Consider the following 22380-nt stretch of genomic DNA (forward strand, 5'->3'; position numbering starts at 1 on the left):
TTCAGGAGAAAATTTGTTTCACTTTGCCTCCTTTCTTCAAGCTCCTTGTGAGCTGCAGAAGCTATTCTGGTAAAGATACTTCGGATGAAAATTCTTTATAGACCCAAGTTTTAAGTGAAACCTGCCTCTTTGTCTGCTTTCTCAGTTCTTGATCCATTTCATTTGAGTGCCTTTTTTCCCGTTTGCATCATTCACTTGGCTTCCTCTATATTATTTTTTAAATTTATTTAATTTTCTCTTTTGGTCATGCCACACGGCATGTGGGAATCTTAGTTCCCTGACCGGACATCAAACTCACACCCCCTGCACTGGTAGCAAAGTCTTAACCACTGGACCACCAGGGGAGTCCCTTGGCTTCCTCTATCCATGGTCATAGTTTTGGCCTCCCAGGAATAAATGATGAGGAGAAGAATTCGAGGTACTAGGTAGTATAGAAACCATGTGGACAGTGAGAACCAAAAGTCAGAAATGCTCTTGGCACTAGATGCTAAGAACTGTAGCAAAATAAGATAAATGGTTTATTTCCCCAAACTCATAAATGTAGAGAATGTCATCCCTATATATACCAAGAACTACTTTCCCTAGGGATTCATGTGGGAAAGGAAAGGAACATGAAAGGAATTCAATGATGCCTTTGAACCAGCACTGGCAAGGGCCAAGGCAAAGAAAATGGCAACAAAAACACAAGAGATGTATATGTACATCTGCTAGTCCCTTTGAGGAAGGAAGGGACTGAAAAGAGCAAGGCGGACAGGCAAGTGGAGGCGGGGAAGGAGAGAAGGGCCCAAAGCATTGGAGAGACATAAAGAGTGAGCTATCAAAGGAGAATCTGGGCAACTGCTTGCTTTCTGCTGCCAACCCTGCACCATTGTGATGTCAGCAGGTCTCCTCCAGTGCCCAAGCTTGCCAGTGAGTAAGTGGTAGGACACACCCAGCTTTGTTAACACATCACCTTTCTCCCCTAAGGCATCACCAGAGTAATTTGTAACAAACACATCCTCCTGGTTGATCCTCCCATGTTTCTTTTTCTTTCCTTCTTGCACACTTATCATCAGAGGTTGTGACTGTGTAATTATTAGGCCTTTGATTTAAGGAAATAGCACAATTTCTGGGACTGAAGGTACAAGTAGCATATGTAACAAAGCAGAGACATAGTTTCAATTGGAGGAAAGAATTTTGACTATTTCACAGTGTTTTGAGTGGTTTTACAGGGATCTGTCCATGGGTTTTCCAAGCAAGAGTACTGGAGTGGGGTGCTTTCTCCAAATAGGTAGATCTATTTTGTGTTATTTAAAAAAAAAATGTTGAGGGAGATGACTGGGCAGTGGTAGGATTGTAGTTACTGGATAATGAGCGTAGAGGGCTTTGCTGTCTTGGCGGGATGGTGGGAAAACAACTCCAATGGCTTAAAGTGGTTATTTGGCCCTGACAGCATGTTTCATAGTCTTAGAAGCTGAAAATCAATATGCTGTTACAAAAGCTTAGCTTCATCAGAAAAGTAAATTCTCCTAGAGCATTAATTTCATTTTTAAAGTCAGTTTTGTTTGTGTGCAGTTGTACTTTTTGAGTAATAGGTACAGTCCTGAAAAGCTGAATGAAGTCATATTTAACAAACCCCTGACTACCTACTCTATAGTAGATATTTTTTATAGATAAAATTTGTTTTTAAATTTACCATAAGCCTCACTATTTAAGGCATCTTTGTAGTATATATTATTGTAAATTACAAGAATTCCAGTTATAATATGCATAATTTTAATGTGATATTCATTTATAAATTGCTATATTTTGTGCTCTGTAGTCTGAAAAAGTGGTACTTTGTAGTAAAACCTTAAAACTTTTAATTAAAATTTTTGAGATTTTTAGTTGCTTTATTTAGCCATTCTTACATTTATGGGCTTCCCTGGTATCTCAGATGATAAAGAATCTACCTGCAATGCAAGAGATCGAACTTGGGTTTGATCCCTGGGTTGGGAAGATCCCCTGAAGAAGGGAATGGCTACCCACTCCAGTATTCTTGCCTGGAAAATTCCTTGGACAGAGGAGCCTGGTGGGCTACAGTCCATGGGGTCGCAAAGAATCGGACACGATTGAGCAGCTAACACTTTCGCTTTCACAGTTTCATGTTACATTAAGAAACTTTGGAAAAGTTGGAGAAGTTTGTGGTAAAAAATCCAAAAATTTCTATCCAAGTAATTAAACATTTGGTATTCAAACAGTCACACAGTTAATTTTTTTATTCTCCATGAAGGGAGAAAGGGATAGTTTTAAGTACATCAGTGTTGCAGGGCAAATTCTTAGCCTACAAAAGAACAAACTCTCTTTAAGCATATTACAAGCACAATTATAATACTAAGAATATATTTCTCGATGAAGCATGCATATTCATTATAGTAAATCTTGGGTGACTTTGGCTTGGCCACACGTTATTAGTTATTATTTATATTTCTATGTATTCTTTAATAAAACTACATTAAGCTGTCATAAAATTACCAATTAAATGAATGTTCTTCCTAGTAAATATAAAATAATAAGAATTTGCTCTTGGTGGGCCTCTCTTCACCAGTTATAGACACAAAGTGTATGAATATATATATTTATAAGGCTCAAAGGTTTATTTCTCTGTTTCTCTGCAAGTTTTCCTTGCAGCTTCACAGCCAAGGTCAGGTGATTTGTGCCTGAAGTAGGAAAACTCTTTTAATACGACACCAATCTTTAACTAGGTAATTTTCAATTCTCTGTTCAATACAGACAATCAGAGAATAGAGAGCAGGCTGCAGAAGTCAGCTTCTTGTGTGAGGTCTGAAGGCTGGCAGGACTTTGTGAACTACTCCACTGTACACAGATAGTCTGTGAGGAATGCTGAATGAATGAATGGTCACTGTGTCTAGGCATATGCAATCTATTTGTTAGGCAAATAGCAGAGGTCAAATCTGGGATCATAGTGGGGCTTGTGTAATTGTAATTACAGTTCTCAGGCCAGGTTGCTACTTCTAGCCCAACTCTGAGGAAATTTAAAAACATCTTGAACTTTTCAAAGTAATGAAAGAGCTGTCCAAACAGAGCTTGGATGTAGTCTTGGGAGTTTTTGTTGCCAGTTTCTGTTCTCGAATGCACTGCCGTGTTTACGCTTTTCTTGGCTTTCCCATCTTATTAACCAGCTCTCCTCCCAAGGACAGTGAAGTCGAGCAGAGCAAACTGCTGGCTAGGGCTGCTCCAGCTTTGCTGAAGGGCAAAGGGTAAGTTAAAGCCAGAGTGTGCTGGAAATTAACTGAACTAAAAATGCAGATTTCTTGTGTCAAAGATGCTTTGTGTTTGAAAGACCATCTTTGATTTAGCCAAAGCAGCTTCATCATAACCCCATTAACAGCACCAAGTAGTTATTTTGAGTAGACACATCTGTGTTGTTACTTGCTTTCCCTGATTTCCTTGTTAAAATGACTAAGCTTCAGATTTGATCTTCTAAAATATAATCCTTGCTTACAACCTATTTCAGTGTATTTACTGTACAGATGAATTTCTTGGACTTAGTGGTTTGAAGAATGCAGATCTGCATTCTTAAAAGTGACTTGACCTAAGTGGAAGTCTTTTTTTAAGTGAGTGAAATGGTACTGTGAATTTCATTCCTTGGATTTTGCTTGTGTTTTTTCATAGAACATCGCTTAGTTTTCCTTTACCTGCTTGGTCTTCTAAATGCCCTTACTACCACAGACTCACTCCTGCCTGCCCCACTTATTTCTGTCTACCTCTCCTAACAACATCCTTTCTTTCCTCCTGCCCTGTTTCAGGATAAAGTACAGCCTGAATGTGGCAGACAGGCTAGCTGATGAACATGTTCTCATCGGGTTGTATGTCAACATGCTCCGGAACAACCCATCATGGTTAGTGCAGGTTTGGCTGCTTGACTGTCCTGAGAGAGGGGAACAGTCTGATATCTTGACAAGCAGTCTCAGCAAGGGGCAAAGTCACTGGATGGCAGAGGTGTCACTAAAGTATTTTTTTAACCAATTCAATTAAAATATCTTGTGATATTACTTTGGACACTGCCCATTAATGTACCATAGAATTCACATTTTTGCTAATATCTTAGCTAAAGGACAAGTTGTGTAAATGGGTGCTGTGCTAAATATTAGCATCTAGGGAAATATAGGACTCTAGGTCCCTCTGGTCAATTCTGTGTTATATGTGCCATATCAAATTACTGCACAATGGTGATGCAAGAATTTGTCTTATTCCGAGGACTTGTGTGTTTCTGCCAATTTGGAGAACAATGCTCCATTCTCTTAGATAGATGTGGAAAAGAAATAGGATGAGATCATACCATGGAAATCATTTCCTGAACAATGATAACATTGGAAGAAATTGTCTTTCAACTCTTCTCTTACAAATGTTTCAGAGTACTCATCCTGATAGATGCAAAGCTTACTTTCAAATGTGTTATATGTGCGAATTCAGATAAGTATTAGAATAATGGCATTCCTAGAGTTTTCCCTTTCTATTTTAGTTGTGACATAGGAGATTCCTGCCATTGGTGCAAGTTAGGTAATAATAAATGTACATTTTCAATTTGAATGGAAATAAATGGACACACTGTATAATTATCCTATGTTTCATCCTAGTTTAGACAACTGTTTTACAAACATGTTTTGCAAACCAGTTCTTTATAAGTATTTGATTTTATTTAATAACCCTAATATAATTTCTCTGAACTAAGAGCCTATGGATTTGTTTGCAGTCATAACTATTTAGGGGTTAAATTTACTCTAAAATTGATTCCCTTTCTTCTACTGTGTCACAGAAAACATCCTTGAAACATTTGGCATCACTCTCACCACTTGGTATTGTTAACCACTTATTTGTTTCTAGAACTTTCCTCTCTTGACTGCTTCTGATGCCTTAGAAATATTTTTTGAAAGATTACCACATGAGTTTAAGTGATACATTGAACATTTATTTGTTTTAATAGTTATATATTTATCTTCAGATCAGATCAGTTGCTCAGTCGTGTCTGACTCTTTGCGACCTCATGAATCGCAGCATGCCAGGCCTCCCTGTCCATCACCAACTCCCGGAGTTTACTGAGACTCACGTCCATCGAGTCAGTGATGCCATCCAGCCATCTCATCCTCTGTCGTCCCCTTCTCCTCTTGCCCCCAATCCCTCCCAGCATCAGAGTCTTTTCCAATGAGTCAACTCTTCACATGAGGTGGCCAAAGTACTGGAGTTTCAGCTTTAGCATCATTCCTTGCAAAGAAATCCCAGGGCTGATCTCCTTCAGAATGGACTGGTTGGATCTCCTTGCAGTCCAAGGGACTCTCAAGAGTCTTCTCCAACACCACAGTTCAAAAGCATCAATTCTTCGGCGCTCAGCTTTCTTCACAGTCCAACTCTCACATCCATACATGACTATGGAAAAACCATAGCCTTGACTAGACAAACCTTTGTTGGCAAAGTAATGTCTGTGCTTTTCAATATGCTATCTAGGTTGGTCATAACTTTTCTTCCAAGCAGTAAGCATCTTTTAATTTCATGGCTGCAGTCACCATCTGCAGTGATTTGGGAGCCCAGAAAAATAAAGTCTGACACTGTTTCCACTGTTTACCCATCTATTTCCCATGAAGTGATGGGACCAGATGCCATGATCTTCGTTTTCTGAATGTTGAGCTTTAAGTCAACTTTTTTACTCTCCACTTTCACTTTCATCAAGAGGCTTTTTTAGTTCCTCTTCACTTTCTGCCATAAGGGTGGTGTCATCTGCATATCTGAGGTTATTGATATTTCTCATGGCAATCTTGATTCCAACTGTGTTTCTTCCAGCCCAGCGTTTCTCATGATGTACTCTGCATATAAGTTAAATAAACAGGGTGACAATATACAGCCTTGACGAACTCCTTTTCCTATTTGGAACCAGTCTGTTGTTCCATGTCCAGTTCTAACTGTTGCTTCCTGACCTGCATACACATTTCTCAAGAGGCAGATCAGGTGGTCTGGTATTCCCATCTCTTTCAGAATTTTCCACAGTTGATTGTGATCCACACAATCAAAGGCTTTGGCATAGTCAATAAAGCAGAAATTGATGCTTTTCTGGAACTCTCTTGCTTGTTCCATGATCCAGCGGATGTTGGCCATTTGATCTTTGGTTCCTCTGCCTTTTCTAAAACCAGCTTGAACATCAGGAACATATTTATCTTAATTTGTATTTAATATTCATATGTGTGTATATATATATATATAAAATCAGCATATTGGTTTAATTTTATACTATATCCTTCTGTTTTGGGAGATAAAGATGCACTCTTCAGCTAAACCCATCTCTTTGTTCAAATTTTCCCAGTTGTAGATCAAACAGTTACTTTTCTTTCTTACGTCTATCTCTGCCTCCCAAAACTACAGTGGAAAGAGTAATGGTTTTCATCTTACTCCCAATGAATTTGGACCACCCCCAGTGTTATACAGTAGCTGAAACAACAGAACTAAATGCTTAAATTACCTCCCCCAAAAAAATCTGTGTTGGGAATCTTCAAAGCAAGATATAGTAAAGAGCCAATCATGTCTGAAGGCAATGCCGAGAACTCACACATGTCCTCCCCCAAAATTCTAAATACATTCCAATTATTTCTACAGCTCTTCTTTGACCTTTTCTTAATTAAAGTTGTAACAGAGAAATCTCCGAAGAGGAGAGCACAGAGTTTGACACTCCCAGCCCTTTTCCCTCCTCCAGTGGTTAATCATATTGACTTGATGGCCACTTAAGACCATAAACCTGTCTCAGCAGAGACACCTTACATGGACTTGATGAAAGCTAGATGTGATTTGTATTTTGAAAACAAAGCAGAATTTAAGGCTGATCAATGAAGCTGACTCCATTTTAATAGCTCCTACTCTCCATAATTCTCATCCCTGTTTTCCATCCTTAAAAAATTCCAGCTTCTCTTTTCTCATTTTCCCCCTCCCTTTCCTTTATTGTAATTAATTGCTAATGATCCCCCACACCTGCCAGGATTCTGTAAGTGATGAAGTGATCTCTCCTCTCCTTTATTATCATCATAGCTATGATGCTTTACTGTCATTCAACTATAGTGAGATCTAGAATGATGGTAACCACAGGAGTTACTTTTCTTTAAGTATATGAAGCATATGATTGTGTTTTTATTTTGTTTTTGTTTTTTATTATTTTTATTGGAGTATAATTGCTTTACAATGTTGTATTAGTTTCTACTCTACAGCAAAGTGAATCAGCTATACATGCATCCCCTCTTTTTTAATTTCCTTCCCATTTAGGTCAGACAGAGCATTGAGTTGAATTCCCTGTGCTATATAGTAGGTTCTCATTAATTATCTATTTTATGAAATTGAAAGTGTTAGTTGCTCAGTCATGTCCAACCCTTTGCAACCCCATGAACTATAGCCCACCAGGCTCCTCTGTCCATGGAATTCCCCAAGCAAGAATATTTGAGTGGGTTGCCATGCCCTTCTCCATGGGATCCTTCCCACCCAAGGATCAACCCAGGCCTTCCGCATTACAGGTAGATTCTTTACCTTCTGAGCCACCAGGGAAGTAGACAGTATCAGCAGTGTATATATGTCAAGCCCAAGAGCTACCGTTTTTTAAAGCATTTGCCTCGCAATAAGCATTGTGTTTAAAACTTTATTTACATAATTTCCCCTGGTCCTTAAATAAGCCTGTAGAGTAAATACTCTCATCCCCATTTTATCAATTGGTAAAGGTACCACTTCGGAGAGTCTACATGATTATCTCACAGACACAAATCCACTACACAGTGGGGCAGGGATTTCTACCTTCATCTACTTGATCCCCAGCTCATAACCACTATGCTACATTGCCTTTTATAAAGCCTATATAAATGCATGCTCTCCAGAAAGCTCTTTTAGACACTCCACACTGTATCCACCACATCTCTATTTACTAAAATTGTATATCCTACTATATTATTTTTATTTCATTTTAAGAGATATTTTGAGCATATACTAGTAAAAGGAATTGTTAACAAATTATCATTTATGTATTTAGTTCTGCACATTGTGATTTCTCATTTCAATTATAAGCTTCAAAAGGACTAAACTTTTCAGTCTCTTGGACCTCATGACAACAGCCAAAATATCAATAATAAATTTTACATTTATGAAGTGCTTAAAAATTACAAAGCCCTTTCCCACATATTATTTCATCTGCTTGTCAAAGCCCATAAGTTTTGATATTATTATTTCCATCTCACTGATAAGCAGATGCCAGTTCCAAGACATCAAGAGACTTATCCAAGGTCACTTGCCAGCAAGGTCTTCTAATACTGACAAAATAATTCATTTTCTACCTCATTCCTCAGTCTTCCTGTCTGTGCATCCTTCATGAGATGGTCTATAAACAGGAATCTAATAGTTGTTCTTGATTAAAAGGTATGTTTTTGTGATTATCCATATATGCTGCTAATTCACTCTGGGTGAGGGCATTTTCCCCTATATCTATTCTCCCCTGTATCTACTTAACATAATGGGAAACTGACTCATTTGTAAACAGTCTGCTGCTAAATTCAAGGTATACTTTTGTGTCCTTGCTGGTTCTGATGTCAGATAAGCCAAACAAATAAACTGCAGCTCAAGGGAGAATTCCTGCTGTCTTCCTAAGTGATGTTTTAAAAACCTTAGTGGTTTTCAAGCACCTTCTTCAGAGGTGGAGGAGGGGTCTCAGAGTCACACAGTGAGGGCTTTTTCTGGCCTCCCCTAAAGCTTCCCCAGGCTTGCTGGTGGTTTATAGGACAATGGTGGCAGGCACGCCAAGGGATATAGGAAACCGGTCCAGACCTTATAACTCTAACCATAATTATAAACCTTGGTGCTTACCAGTCAGACGTTTCTGGTGTGTTTCTATCAACTCTGAAAAGACGGGCTTCCCCTGTGGCTCAGAGGTAGAGAATCCACCTGTAATGCAAGAGCCGCAGGAGACATGGGTTCAATCCCTGGGCCAGGATGAACCCCTGGAGGAGGGCACGGCAACCCACTCCAGTATTCTTGCCCAGAGAATCCCATGGACAGAGGAACCTGGTGGGCTACAGCCCATGGGGTCTCAAAGAGTTGGACACAACTGAAGCAACTTAGCACGCGCTTGAAGGAAGGAGGCGGCACAGTGTAGGCCACCGTCTATACTCTACCGTCTATACTCTACCGTCTATACTCTGATGGCGTGGTCCATTGCTGTCACTTCATCAGGGCCCTGATCTCATATCTTGCTGCTGCTACTGCTAAGTCACTTCAGTCGTGTCCGACTCTGTGCGACCCCATAGACGGCAGCCCACCAGGCTCCCCCGTCCCTGGGATTCCCCAGGCAAGAACACTGGAGTGGGCTGCCATTTCCTCCTCCAATGCATGACAGTGAAAAGTGAAAGTGAAGTCGCTCAGTCGTGTCTGACCCATAGCGACCCCATGGACTGCAGCCTTCCAGGCTCCTCCATCCATGGGATTTTCCAGGCAAGAGTACTGGAGTGGGGTGCCATTGCCTTCTCCGATCTCATATAACTAGGTTAAAATTTGTCCTGCTTATTGTTTTTCTCAAGTAGAAGAAATTGGACATTTTGACGCCTATTTCCAGGTTTCACATATCAGGTCTAAGTAGTCACTGGCTCACTTGCTCCCTTTTTTTTTTTTTTTTTTTTTTTGGAGCACCATACAGTTTGTGGGATCTTAGTTCCCCAAGCAGGGATTGAACCCATGCTCCCTGCAGTGAAAATACAAAGTCCTAACCACTGGGCCGCCAGGAAATTCCCTTGCCTCCTTTAATAGATTGATATGACACTTAAGTCCACAGCCCAGACCACTCCCCAGGGCTGTAGGTTTGTGTGTGGTCTAACCTGAGCCTACCCCGCTCCCAGCCTCAGCTCCCTCAGGGTTTTCCCGCTCAACCACAATACTTATTAGTCACATCAGTTTTGGATCAGTTCCTTGAAAATACTCCTAAAACTGCCTCAATGACCATGATACTAGCTTTTCCCTATGCCTAGAACATTCTTCCCCATTTTCCTCCTGCCCTTTCCTTCCACACACATGAACTTTCTCCTTCTCTGACTTCCAAATACTGATTAAAGGTATCTACCTCCTCAGGTAGGTCTCCCACATTAGTCTGATCATGGGGTACTGCGTATTTCATTCTTGTCATAACTGTAATCATTCATTGCTTGGTTGGTTGGTTCACTACCTACCTTCCACTTACAGGGCAGACCTTCTCAGACTCATTCACCACCATCTCTGTGGCATCCGCACAGTGCCTGGCATACCATAGATGCCCAGTAAAGGCCCACTGGGGTTGGAGACTATTGATAGTACTATAGACTTAAAATTTCCTCTCACTCCAAACAAAATTTGTGACGAGTCCTCAGGAAAAAAATTCTTACTATAAAAATACTTTCTGCTATTAAAAAAAAATCACCTATTATAAATTAGCCCTGAAATTAGTATAAGAGTATAAAGTAGGTTGTTGTGGTCACAGCAAACTGTGGAAAATTCATAAAGAGATGGGAACACCAGACCACCTGACCTGCCTTCTGTGAAATCTGTATGCAGGTCAAGAAGCAACAGTTAGAAATGTGCATGGAACAACAGATTGGTTCCAAATCTGGAAAGGAGCACATCAAGGCTGTATATTGTCACCCTGCTTATTTAACTTATATGCAGAGTACATCATGCGAAATGCCGGGATGGATGAAACACAAGCTGGAATCAAGATTGCTGGGAGAAATATCAATAACATCAAATATGCAGATGACACCACCCTTATGGCAGAAAGCAAAGAACTAAAGAGCTTCTTGATGAAAGTGAGAGGAGAGTGAAAAAGTTGGCTTAAAGCTCAACATTCAGAAAACGAAGATCATGGCATCTGGTCCCATCACTTCATGGCAAATAGATGGGAAAACAATGGAAACAGTGAGAGACTTTATTTTGTTGAGCTCCAAAATCACTGCAGATGGTGACTGCAGCCATGAAATTAAAAGACTCTTGTTCCTTGGAAGAAAAGTTAAGACCAACCTAGACAGCATAGACATTACTTTCTCGACAAAGGTCCGTTTAGTCAAAGCTATGGTTTTTCCATAGTCATGTATGGATGTGAGAGTTGGACTATAAAGAAAGCTGAGCACTGAAGAACTGATGTTTTTGAACTGTGGTATTGGAGAAGACTCTTGAAAGTCTCTTGGACTGCAAGGAGATCCAACCAGTCCATAAAGGAAATCAGTCCTGAATATTCATTGGAAGGACTGATGCTGAAGCTGAAACTCCAATACTTTGGCCACCTGATGTGAAGAACTGACTCACTGGAAAAGACTCTAATGCTGGGAAAGATTGAAGGCGGGAGGAGAAGGGGATGACAGAAGATGAGATGGTTGGATGGCATCACTGACTCGATGGACATGAGTTTGAGCAAGCTCCAGAAGTTGGTGATGGACAGGGAAGCCTGGTGTGCTGCAGTCCATGGTGTCACAAAGAGATGGGCACAACTGAGCAACTAAACTGAACTGATAAACTAGGTGAAAAGTCAAGTGTTAAACTTGACTTAGGTAGAGGAGATAAATGTGGATGAAGATCATCAGCAGCAATTCACTGATGTGGCAAAAGCAACTAATAAGAATCAAAAAATAATTAAAGTGATACTGGGAAAAAATAAATTTTTAATGTCCTCTGATCTTTTCAACTTTGTGCTAGTTCACTATGGCTAATAAAACAAAATACCACAGACTGTGTGATTTGAACAACAGTTTATTTTCTTACGGTTCTGGAGGATGAAAGTTCAAGATGATAGAGCCGGCAGCGCCATTTCTTCTAAGGCCTCTCTCCTTGGCCTGCAGATGGCTGTCATCTTTCCGTGTCCCCATAGAGCACGTTTTCTCTGAGCATGTACATCCCTGGTATCTCTTACTCTTCTCATAAGGACTCCAGTCCTATTGGATTACGTCCCACCCTTAGGACCTCAGTTCAGTTCAGTTCAGTCGCTCAGTCGTGTCCGACTCTTTGTGACCCGATGAATCACAGCACGCCAGGCCTCCCTGTCCATCACCAACTCCAGAGCTCACCCAAACTCATGTCCATCAAGTCGGTGATGCCATCCAGCCATCTCATCCTCTGTCATCCCCTTCTCCTCCTGCCCCCAATCCCTTCCATCATCAGGGTCTTTTCCAATGAGTCAACTCTTCGCATGAGGTGGCCAAAGTACTGGAGTTTCAGCTTTAGAATCAGTCCTTCCAATGAACACCCAGGACTGATCTCTTTTAGGATGGACTGGTTGGATCTCCTTGCAGTCCAAGAGACTCTCAAGAGTCTTCTCCAACACCAAAGCTCAAAAGCATCAATTCTTCGGCGCTCAGCCTTCTTCACAGTCCAACTCTCACATCCATACATGACCACAGGAAAAACCATAGCCTTGACTAGATGAACCTTTGTTGGCAAAGTAATGTCTGTGCTTTTGAATATGCTATCTAGGTTGGTCATAACTTTCCTTCCGAGGAGTAAGCATCTTTTAATTTCATGGCTGCAGTCACCATCTGCAGTGATTTTGGAGCCCAGAAAAATAAAGTCTGACACTGTTTCCACTGTTTCCCCATCTATTTCCCATGAAGTGATGGGACCAGATGCCATGATCTTCGTTTTCTGAATGTTGAGCTTTAAGCCAAGTTTTTCACTCTCCTCTTTCACTTTCATCAAGAGGCTTTTGAGTTCCTCTTCACTTTCTGCCATAAGGGTGGTGTCATCTGCATATCTGAGGTTATTGATATTTCTCATGGCAATCTTGATTCCAGCTTGTGCTTCCTCCAGCCCAGCGTTTCTCATGATGTATTCTGCATATAAGTTAAATAAGCAGGGTGACAATATACAGCCCTGACGTACTCCTTTTCCTATTTGGAACCGGTCTGTTGTTCCATGTCCAGTTCTAACTGCTGCTTCCTAACCTGCATACAGGTTTTTAAAGAGGCAGGTCAGGTGGTCTGGTATTCCCATCTCTTTAAGAATTTTCCACAGTTTATTGTGATCCACACAGTCTAAGGCTTTGGCATAGTCAATAAAGCAAAAATAGATGTTTTTCTGGAACTCTCTTGCTTTTTCAATGTTCCAGTGGATGTTGGCAATTTGATCTTTGGTTCCTCTGCCTTATCTAAAACCAGCTTGAACATCTGGAAGTTCACAGTTCACGCATTGCTGAAGCCTGGCTTGGAGAACTTTGAGCATTACTTTATTAGCATGTGTTGCTACTGCTACTGCTGCTAAGTCGCTTCAGTCGTGTCCGACTCTGTGCGACCCCGTAGACGGCAGCCCAACAGGCTCCCCCGTCCCTGGGATTCTCCAGGCAAGAACACTGGAGTGGGTTGCCATTTCCTTCTCCAATGCATGAAAGTGAGAAGTGAAAGTGAAGTCACTCAGTCGTGTCCAACTCTTAGCGACCCCATGGACTGCAGCCTACTAGGCTCCTCCACCCATGGGATTTTCTAGGCAAGAGTACTGGAGTGGGGTGCCATTGCCTTCTCCATTGTGTGGTAGTTTGAGCATTCCTTGGCATTGCCTTTCTTTGGGATTGGAATGAAAACTGACCTTTCCCAGTCCTGTGGCCACTGCTGAGTTTTCCAAATTTGCTGGCATATTGAGTGCAGCACTTTCACAGCATCATCTTGCAGGATTTGAAATAGCTCAACTGGAATTCCATCACCTCCACTAGCTTTGTTCATAGTGATGCTTTATAAGGCCCATTTGACTTCACATTCCAGGATGTCTGGCTCTAGGTGAGTGAGCACACCATTGTGATTATCTGGATCGTGAAGATATTTTCTGTACAGTTCTTCTGTGTATTCTTGCCACCTCTTCTTAATATCTTCTGCATCTGTTAGGTCCATACCATTTCTGTCCTTTATTGAGCCCATCTTTGCATGAAATGTTCCCTTGGTATCCCTAATTTTCTTGAAGAGATCTCTAGTCTTTCCCATTCTGTTGTTTTCCTCTATTTCTTTGCATTGATTGCTGAGGAAGGCTTTCTTATCTCTCCTTGCTATTCTTTGAAACTGTGCATTCAGGTGCTTATATCTTTCCTTTTCTCCTTTGCTTTTCACTTCTCTTCTTTTCACAGCTATTTGTAAGGCCTCCTCAGACAGCCGTTTTGCTTTTTTGCATTTCTTTTCCATGCATTTCTTTTCCCTGTCTCCTGTACAATTTTCCATTTCTTTTCTCAGTATTTTCTTGTTGCCTGTCTCCTGTACAATGTCACAAACCTCCGTCCATAGTTCATCAGGCACTCTATCTATCAGATCTAGTCCCTTAAATCTATTTCTCACTTCCACTATATAATCATAAGGGATTTGATTTAGGTCATACCTGAATGGTCTAGTGGCTTTCCCCACTTTCTTCCATTTAAGTCTGAATTTGGGAATAAGGAATTCATGATCTGAGCCACAGTCAGTTCCTGGTCTTGTTTTTGCTGACTGTATAGAGCTTCTCCATCTTTGGCTGCAAAGAATATAATCAATCTGATTTCGGTGTTGACCTTCTGGTGATGTCCATGTGTAGAGTCTTCTCTTGTGTATTACCACTGTGTTCTCTTGGCAAAACTCTATTAGCCTTTGCCCTGCTTCATTCTGTATTCCAAGGTCAAATTTGCCTGTTACTCCAGGTGTTTCTTGACTTCCTACTTTTGCATTCCAGTCCCCTATAATGAAAAGGACATCTTTTTGGGGTGTTAGTTCTAAAAGGTCTTGTAGGTCTTCATAGAACCATTCGACTTCAGCTTCTTCAGCATTACTGGTTGTGGCATAGGCTTGGATTACTGTGAATTTGAATGGTTTGCCTTGGAAACGAGCAGAGATCATTCTCTCATTTTTGAGATTGCATCCAAGTACTGCATTTTGGACTCTTTTGTTGACCATGATGGCTACTCCATTTCCTCTAAGGGATTCCTGCCCACAGTAGTAGATATAATGGTCATCTGAGTTAAATTCACCCAATCCAGTCCATTGTAGTTCGCTGATTCCTAGAATGTCGATGTTCACTCTTGCCATCTCCTATTTGACCACTTCCAATTTGCCTTGTTTCATGGACCTGACATTCCAGGTTCCTATGCAATATTGCTCTTTACAGCATTGGACCTTGCTTCTATCACCAGTCACATCCACAACTGGGTATTGTTTTTGCTTTGGCTCCATCCCTTCATTCTTTCTGGAGTTATTTCTCCACTGATCTCCAGTAGCATATTGGGTGCCTACTGACCTGGGGAGTTCCTCTTTCAGTACCCTATCATTTTGCCTTTTCATACTGTTCATGGGGTTCTCAAGGCAAGAATACTGAAGTGGTTTGCCATTCCCTTCTCCAGTGGACCACATTCTGTCAGACCTCTCCACCGTGACCCTCCCGTCTTGGGTGGCCCCACAGGGCATGGCTTACTTTCATTGAGTTAGACAAGGCTGTGGCCAATGTGATTAGATTGACTAGTTTTCTGTGATTATGGTTTCAGTGTGTCTGCCCTCTGATGCCCTCTTGCAACACCTACCATCTTACTTGGATTTCTCTTGCCTTGGACGAGGGGTATCTCCTCACTGCCGCCCCTCCTGACCTTGAATGTAGAGTAGCTCCTGTCGGCCCTCCTGCGCCCGCGCAGCCACTCCTTCTTGGACGTGGGATTGCTCCCCTCGGCCGCCGCCCCTGGCCTCGGACCTGGGGTACCTCCTCAGCGTCCTAAAATGTAGACCTGAAGAATGTCACACACACCAATGCATGTATCTGCATGAACTGCATTGTACTCACAGGGATTTTCTCAGCATAATCAATCAGATGATAAATTGATTTTTAAGATGAGTTCACTTCCTGTTATAAATTCTAATATATTTTATGTTTCCATGGAAAATGAGAGTGACACTACCAATCTGCTGAGGTTACTGATGTAGATGAGCTAGTATGGTACTGGGAACACAGGAATAATTCAGTGTTAGTTACTCACTTAATTTTGAATAGGGTTGAAGGCACATAAATTAGATTTTAAATCCCATTTTGTAAAACCAGTCCACTGTAATATGATAAAAATAAGCATTGTTAGCTCATCATCAATATTGTTGAGCTGATGAACTTTAGAGTGTACTTTGTCCAAATATGCTAAAATAAAGAATGCAGAATGGGACATGGTCACATATGTTGCTTGATAAGTTGTATAAATGGGACATTTTGATTAAAAATTCATGGCACTTTGCAGTTTGCATACAGAAATAAGAAAAGACTATCACTGTTAAACTAATACTTTCCTTTATTTAGGAAATTAGAGATATAAAGACTACCTAGTGCTTCTATAAAATACTTCATTGATTCTGCTAAACTGTTTTTCTTCTTTTTGATGTAACCTAGAACACTGACCAGTAACCAATCACATTTTCTTGAGCAAAAAAGCCTGATTTATAGATAAGGAAGTGATGGTGCAAAAAAAGGTATACCAAATAATATTATCTGTTATAGGTAAGAGTTAAAAAGGATACTTCAATCAGCCTTACCATGTACCCTGTCACGGCTGTAAATGCTTTACATGGTCATCCTCCCAATAAGCCATGTAGTAAGTTTATACATGAGAATATATAAACTTTTTAATAGATGAGAAAATTGAGGCACAGAGAGGTTAAGTGATCTTTGCAGGGTCACACAGCTAGTAATTGAGATGGCTAAGGTTTGCATCCAGAAATGATCCAGCCCAACCTCGTACCCACTCTTGTATAACACCACTGCCAGCTATTCACCCTTCCTAAGTGTAAGCATTTCTTTTGAGTGGGAGCTTACCTCTTTGACACCATCTGCAATCTAACCTTTAAAACAACAACAAAATGTGAGCCAAAGAGAATTTGCCATTATTGAAGAGGTGGGATGAGAAAGATCTACTGTTGATAAATACGAATGAGTACAATGACATTTCCATGAACTTAAACACCTATACAAAGCAGATTAGGAATCTGTATGCAGCCATAAAATGTATCTTCATTTTTAACTCTGCCAAACATAAATAATTAGTTGGATTTTAGATGGCATGGCTAGTGTTAAAGCACAGTATTTCATCTGTATTCTTCTGATTTTCTCAAAGTGTTGAGGATGTATACAGAGCCAAACAGGTTTCAAAAGAGGTGGTCCAAAGACCATGACATTGCAAGCCTATATGAGCTAACCTCTATTTGTTCTTTTGTCCAACTGATTCTTGGGTAGTTCCTGTTTCAAGCACTGTGCTAAACACTCAAGTTCCAAGGGTGAAAAGATTGAACCATTCTGGTTTCAGAGAAGTTACAGTTTAATTAAGGATAAAGGCAAATGAAAAAGGCAATTATTATAAAATGCAAAGAGATAACAGTTATAATAAGACCAGTGCAGTGCAAAGTGCTGTGGAATATATAAGACACAATAGATCTGAATTTGGGGGTTGGACAAGAGGGCAGGAAATGACAAAGTCAATACCATAATGAAGAGAAATTAGCCAAGTGGAAGTGGGTGGAAGAGGCAGAGAGATTGTTTAGAGCAGAGAGAATATGGTGCATTTGAGCTTAAGTGTGGTAAAGCCATGGGTTAAAAGATGAAGCTGGACTATACAGGACTTTAGAAGTCTTCTTTAGGAGTTCGAACAATGAGAACCTACTGAAGAATGTTCTGTATAGGAATGCTTCAACCAACCTCACTTTTGAAAGATCGATGACTCTAGGACAGAAAATGAATTGGAAGAAAGAATAACTCAAATCAGAGTAAATTTTGAGAGGACTTTACACTCATTCAGGATAAGATGACAGTGGCCTGGGCCACATCTGGGGCAGCTGGAGTTGAAGGAAATGGAAGAATTTGAGAGTGTGTAGCGGTAGAAGGCATAGCCTTGGTGGACGGTTATAACACAGTGGGTTATCAAAGTCAGGGTCTTGATAAAGGAGTTTGAAGGCACCCCTAAAGAGAAGGCTTTCTTATTGTAAGTTATTATTATCATTATTATTATCATCCATGAAGATTTCTATGGCATTTTGCTCTCAACCAACTGTGAAAAATAAGGAAAAGTCATCCTCCCCTTGTGTGTGTGTGTGTGTGTGTGTGTGTTAGTCACTCAGTCATGTCCAACTCTTTCCAACCCCATGGACTGTAGCCCATCAGGCTTCTCTGTCCATGGAATTCTCCAGGCAAGAATACTAAAGTGGGTAGCCATCCCCTTCTCCAGGGGATCTTCCCGACCTAGGGATCAAATCCAGGTCTCCTGCATTGCAGGCAGGTTCTTTACCATCTGAGCCACTAGGGAAGAAGATTCCTATGGCATTTTGCTCTTAACCAACTGTGAAAGATAAGGAAAAAGTCATCCTCCCCTTAAGTAATAACTAGTAATGCCTTCTCAGGCAGTAATCTTCCTAATAGCTATTTGCATTTTAATAAAAGAGCAGTCATACTTAATGACCATAAAAAGTAATCTCTAGTGATAAAGTTTCTGTCACCATTCAGACAAGTGGAAAAAATACTAAGGAAAAATGAAGAGGTATTTCTGGTGCCCTTTGGATCACCTTATTGTTTTGTATTGTTTTAATATAAGTGAATCTTTTCATGACCCAGGTTTAGACAAATACATTTTTTTACATTTATTCTGATTTTTTTTTTTTTTTGCTGCATGTCTTGTAGAATTTTAGATCCTCAACCAGGGATTGAATGACCCTGAGCCCTCAGCAGTGAGAGTTGTGAAGTCCTAAACCCTGGGCCGCCAGGGAAACGGGCCTGTAGAGATAGCAGAGAAATGTGAACGAACGTTGAGTTCCCAGAAATCGCTACTACATCATAATTTAGGAGGCCCTGGCCCTGCCACTCAAGTTTCCCAGATGCCATTTTGAAATCACAGCAACAGATGCCGTGTATTTAAGGTAGAAAGTGGAGAACTTGCAAAATAATAGATTTCCCCATTCTGAACTCAAGTCTACACAGCAGCCTCTTTTTAATTCATCACGGTCTTATAGCAAGATTATAAAATCTGGAAATGAATAGGCAAGGATGGAGACGATGTTGGGATTGATATTTCTTTAATGATTTAGGGATTATTGGTCATTTACTTTCGACTATTTGTAACTGAAGTCTTGAAATAATGGAATTTATTAGGGGAATGCTTCATTCACCCTTGTATAATGTGAATGCACGGAAATTACACATGTGGACTCAGAAATCGTTTGTGCACACAAAGAAGCGATCCATCATTTCACCCCTCATTAACTCGGTGCTGGGGAAGGAGGGGCAGGGAAGTATGAGTTATAGCTTACTAGACAAAATCTCATACCTTCACGTCTTGCATTTCCAGCAGGCTCCTTTTATGTAACCTTCATATTATTTATACCTGCTGGTCATTCATGATAAAAGGTACTTTTATCATGAGGTTTTTTTTTTTTTCCTTTATCAAAGTTTTTTTTATTATTTATTTATCAAAACACTCACAAATGTTTTTGACAAAGTCACTTTCAGGCAGTCGAACAGATCGTTGTCCCAAGCTTAGAGCAGTGAGCCTTGTCTACATAAACTGTGTTGAATTAGACACATGGTCTCTAATATACCAACCAGAAAATGATAAATGCGTTAAAAATCAAATTGAATTGTTTCTTTGTGGGGCAGTTTTATTTTAAAGTAAGGACAGCATAACTTTCACTTTCTTATTAAAGCTGTAGCAAGAAATTCAGCTATTACTTTTAACCACTGCAAAGTGCAGACATGTATTATAAAACATCTGTTTTAAACATCTGTTTTAAAACGTCCATTGTCCAGAACTAATTCAGCCTTTGGCTAGTAAAATAGTTTCTTATTCCAAGTCTGAATTGGTATGCTGATTGAAACCTCAATCCACTGGGAATAGTACTACACATAGGTGAGCCCTGAACCTAAGAATATCTATCTTAAGGGAATATTTGTAAAATATCACAATGCTATATGGATATGAAAAATGATCTCTTTTATGCAGTTTACATTTAGGGTTCATTTCACATGTTTAACTTTTCCATTTTATTTTCAAGATCTTCTAGGTCCTTGCTACTCAAAATGCATTTTAACATATCTTGAGCACTTGCTGGAAATGCAGGTTCTGTGATCCCATCCTATCCCACCACCGCCACTCTAGAATCAGAGACTGAATTTTCACAAGATCCCTCCATGATATGTATACACACTAAAGTTTGGGAAACCCTGCTCTAGATGGTTGTTGGATGGTATGTGACACTGAAGGAGACAAGAATCATTAGTGAATCTGAACAGATTACTTCAGAGGCAAAATAACAATAAAATTATATTAACTAATATTTTTGAGCATTTAATGTATTCTAGGCATCATATTTTGATCCCTGGGTCAGGAAGATCCCCTGGAGAAGGGCACAGCAACCCACTTCAGTATTCTTGCCTGGAGAATCCCATGGACAGGGGAACCTGGAGGGCTACAGTCCATGGGGTCACTAAGAGTTGGACATGACTGAAGCGACTTAGCACAGCACAGGAATCATATCAGTTTGATGCTTTTTCCATGCATTATCTCATTTGGGCAGCAGGAAATAGAAGACTATTTCTCTGATGATGGAGAAATAATTTGGTAAATGGAGAAATTCAGGAATATCCTAAGTAGGAAATGGCAACTTAGAGAAAAGGGCATCGTCTAGTGGAAGCATTCGAATAAGAATAGATATAGTTTACTCATGTGAGAAATGTAGACAAAGCAGAGATAGTAGAGACAGGAATATCTTCCAAATGACCAGAAAAAAAAGCTTACACTAGTGTATTCTGCTGAACCAAGAAGAGCTATTTGGAAGTGACATAGCTAATATGCTGAGTCTCACTCATCCTCTCACTTTAGAACAAAGGTTAAAAGACTATGTTGCATGTTTACTGTGTATGTAAATGTACACATAAATAATATAAATGTACGTACTTTATGTGAATCCAAGTCTTTTTGGTGGGTAATTCTTATAACCTTTATGTTGGCATAGAAGTGTGTCATTTTTAATATATAATCATGAGGATTAATCTTTTTAAGGAACAAGCTTAAATGTAAGAGCCAGTGGAGGAGAATATAAGTATATCTGGGGGTTGAGAGGAAACTGGTTTCTAATCTTGTTCCTGACCTGATACTCACCATAATAACTGATAAACCAAACTAGTCGGCTAACTAGTCTACTAACAGGATTAGTGTTACTGGTATGTTTCACAAAAAAACAAACAAACAAAAATTTTATTAGCACCCAAAACTTTGTCTTAAGTGAAGGGCTTTCTGAAATATCAGCTCTCTGGGAGGGTTGATAATGCTTCTATTTGCTTTAGTGTTTTGTTTTTTTTTTTTCTTTCTTCTTTTTTTTTTTTTTTTTGGCTACACCCCATGAGGCATGTGAGATCTTAGTTCCCCAACCACAGATCTAACCTACACCCCTTACCTTGGAAGCACAGAATCTTAAGTGCCAGGGAAGTCCTGCAGTTTTTAAGAGGTTTTTAAGGGGTCAGACTAATCTTATCCTAGTAGGAAGAATTTTCATAAATTTATAGGAGACACTAAATGATTCACACCATTAGAAGCCATTACTATTAATATAATTCGACTTCTCTGGAAGTAAATATAAAATAGCAAATTACCTGGGTAGTAATATTGTAGATGAGAAATTGTATTCATCGTGTACTACTGTATAAGAAATTACCCCAAAGCTTAGCAGCTTAAAACAACAAAGACAGTGGGTCAGGAATCCACGTATGGCCTAGGTGTCTGTGGCTGAGGACCCAAGGTGTATATCAAACTGTCCACTGGGCTGTGGTCTCATCCAAAGGCTCTACCAAAGGTGGTCCAGTCACATGATTAGTAGCCAACTTCAGTTCCTCCTCACCTGGGACTCCACAGAGCAGCCTATGACATGGCTTCCAGCTTCCCACAGGGTAGGCAACCCAAAAGAGCTCAAGAGACAGAAAAAAAAAAAAAACATGCCCAAGATGGAAGTCAGGGTCTTTTTATAACCTAGTCTTAGAAGTTACCTTCCGTTACTTCTGCCACATGCCATTCACTAGAAGCAAGTCCATAAGTCCTGTCCATTGTAAAGGAAGAGGGTTACACACAGGAGTGTGAATATCAGGAGGTGGGGATCACTGGGACCCGACCACAATCAGTTTCTTCTTCTTTCTTGCTTTCTTATTGTCTAACACATCAGTTTCCCAAGGAGTACATGTTACTTGGGTAATAAAGAAATAAAATGGTTAAAGGCAATACAACTTAAAGAGAAAGTATTCTTTCATCAGAAATGTTTATCAGAAAAGTCACTACTCCTTGGAGCTTTCTTAGTAAGTCAAGATTTATTAATGACCTTCCTGGCCACATATTATATCATGTCAGGGCTTCCTGGTGGTTCAGATGGTAAA

The 22380-nt window shown here is 40.1% G+C and overlaps 1 protein-coding gene across 29 annotated transcripts in view; it reads left to right on the forward strand.

The window, feature by feature from the left end:
- Positions 1-22380, forward strand: part of DTNA (dystrobrevin alpha) — a 454458-nt gene that overhangs the window by 386793 nt on the left and 45285 nt on the right. For 16 of the 29 annotated variants that reach the window (XM_025273381.3, XM_025273382.3, XM_044934684.2 and 13 more), the window contains 2 exons: positions 3162-3239; positions 3789-3881. The exons of 10 other annotated variants lie outside the window; for them this stretch is intronic. In XM_025273381.3, the coding sequence (XP_025129166.1) occupies positions 3162-3239; positions 3789-3881 (171 nt within the window). The remainder of the gene's footprint in view (positions 1-3161; positions 3240-3788; positions 3882-22380) is intronic. 3 more of the 29 variants (XM_025273391.3, XM_025273396.3, XM_006059125.4) reach the window with 1 other exon arrangement.

Source organism: Bubalus bubalis, chromosome 22, assembly GCF_019923935.1.
Source record: "Bubalus bubalis isolate 160015118507 breed Murrah chromosome 22, NDDB_SH_1, whole genome shotgun sequence".
NCBI classification, from domain to species: domain Eukaryota; kingdom Metazoa; phylum Chordata; class Mammalia; order Artiodactyla; family Bovidae; genus Bubalus; species Bubalus bubalis.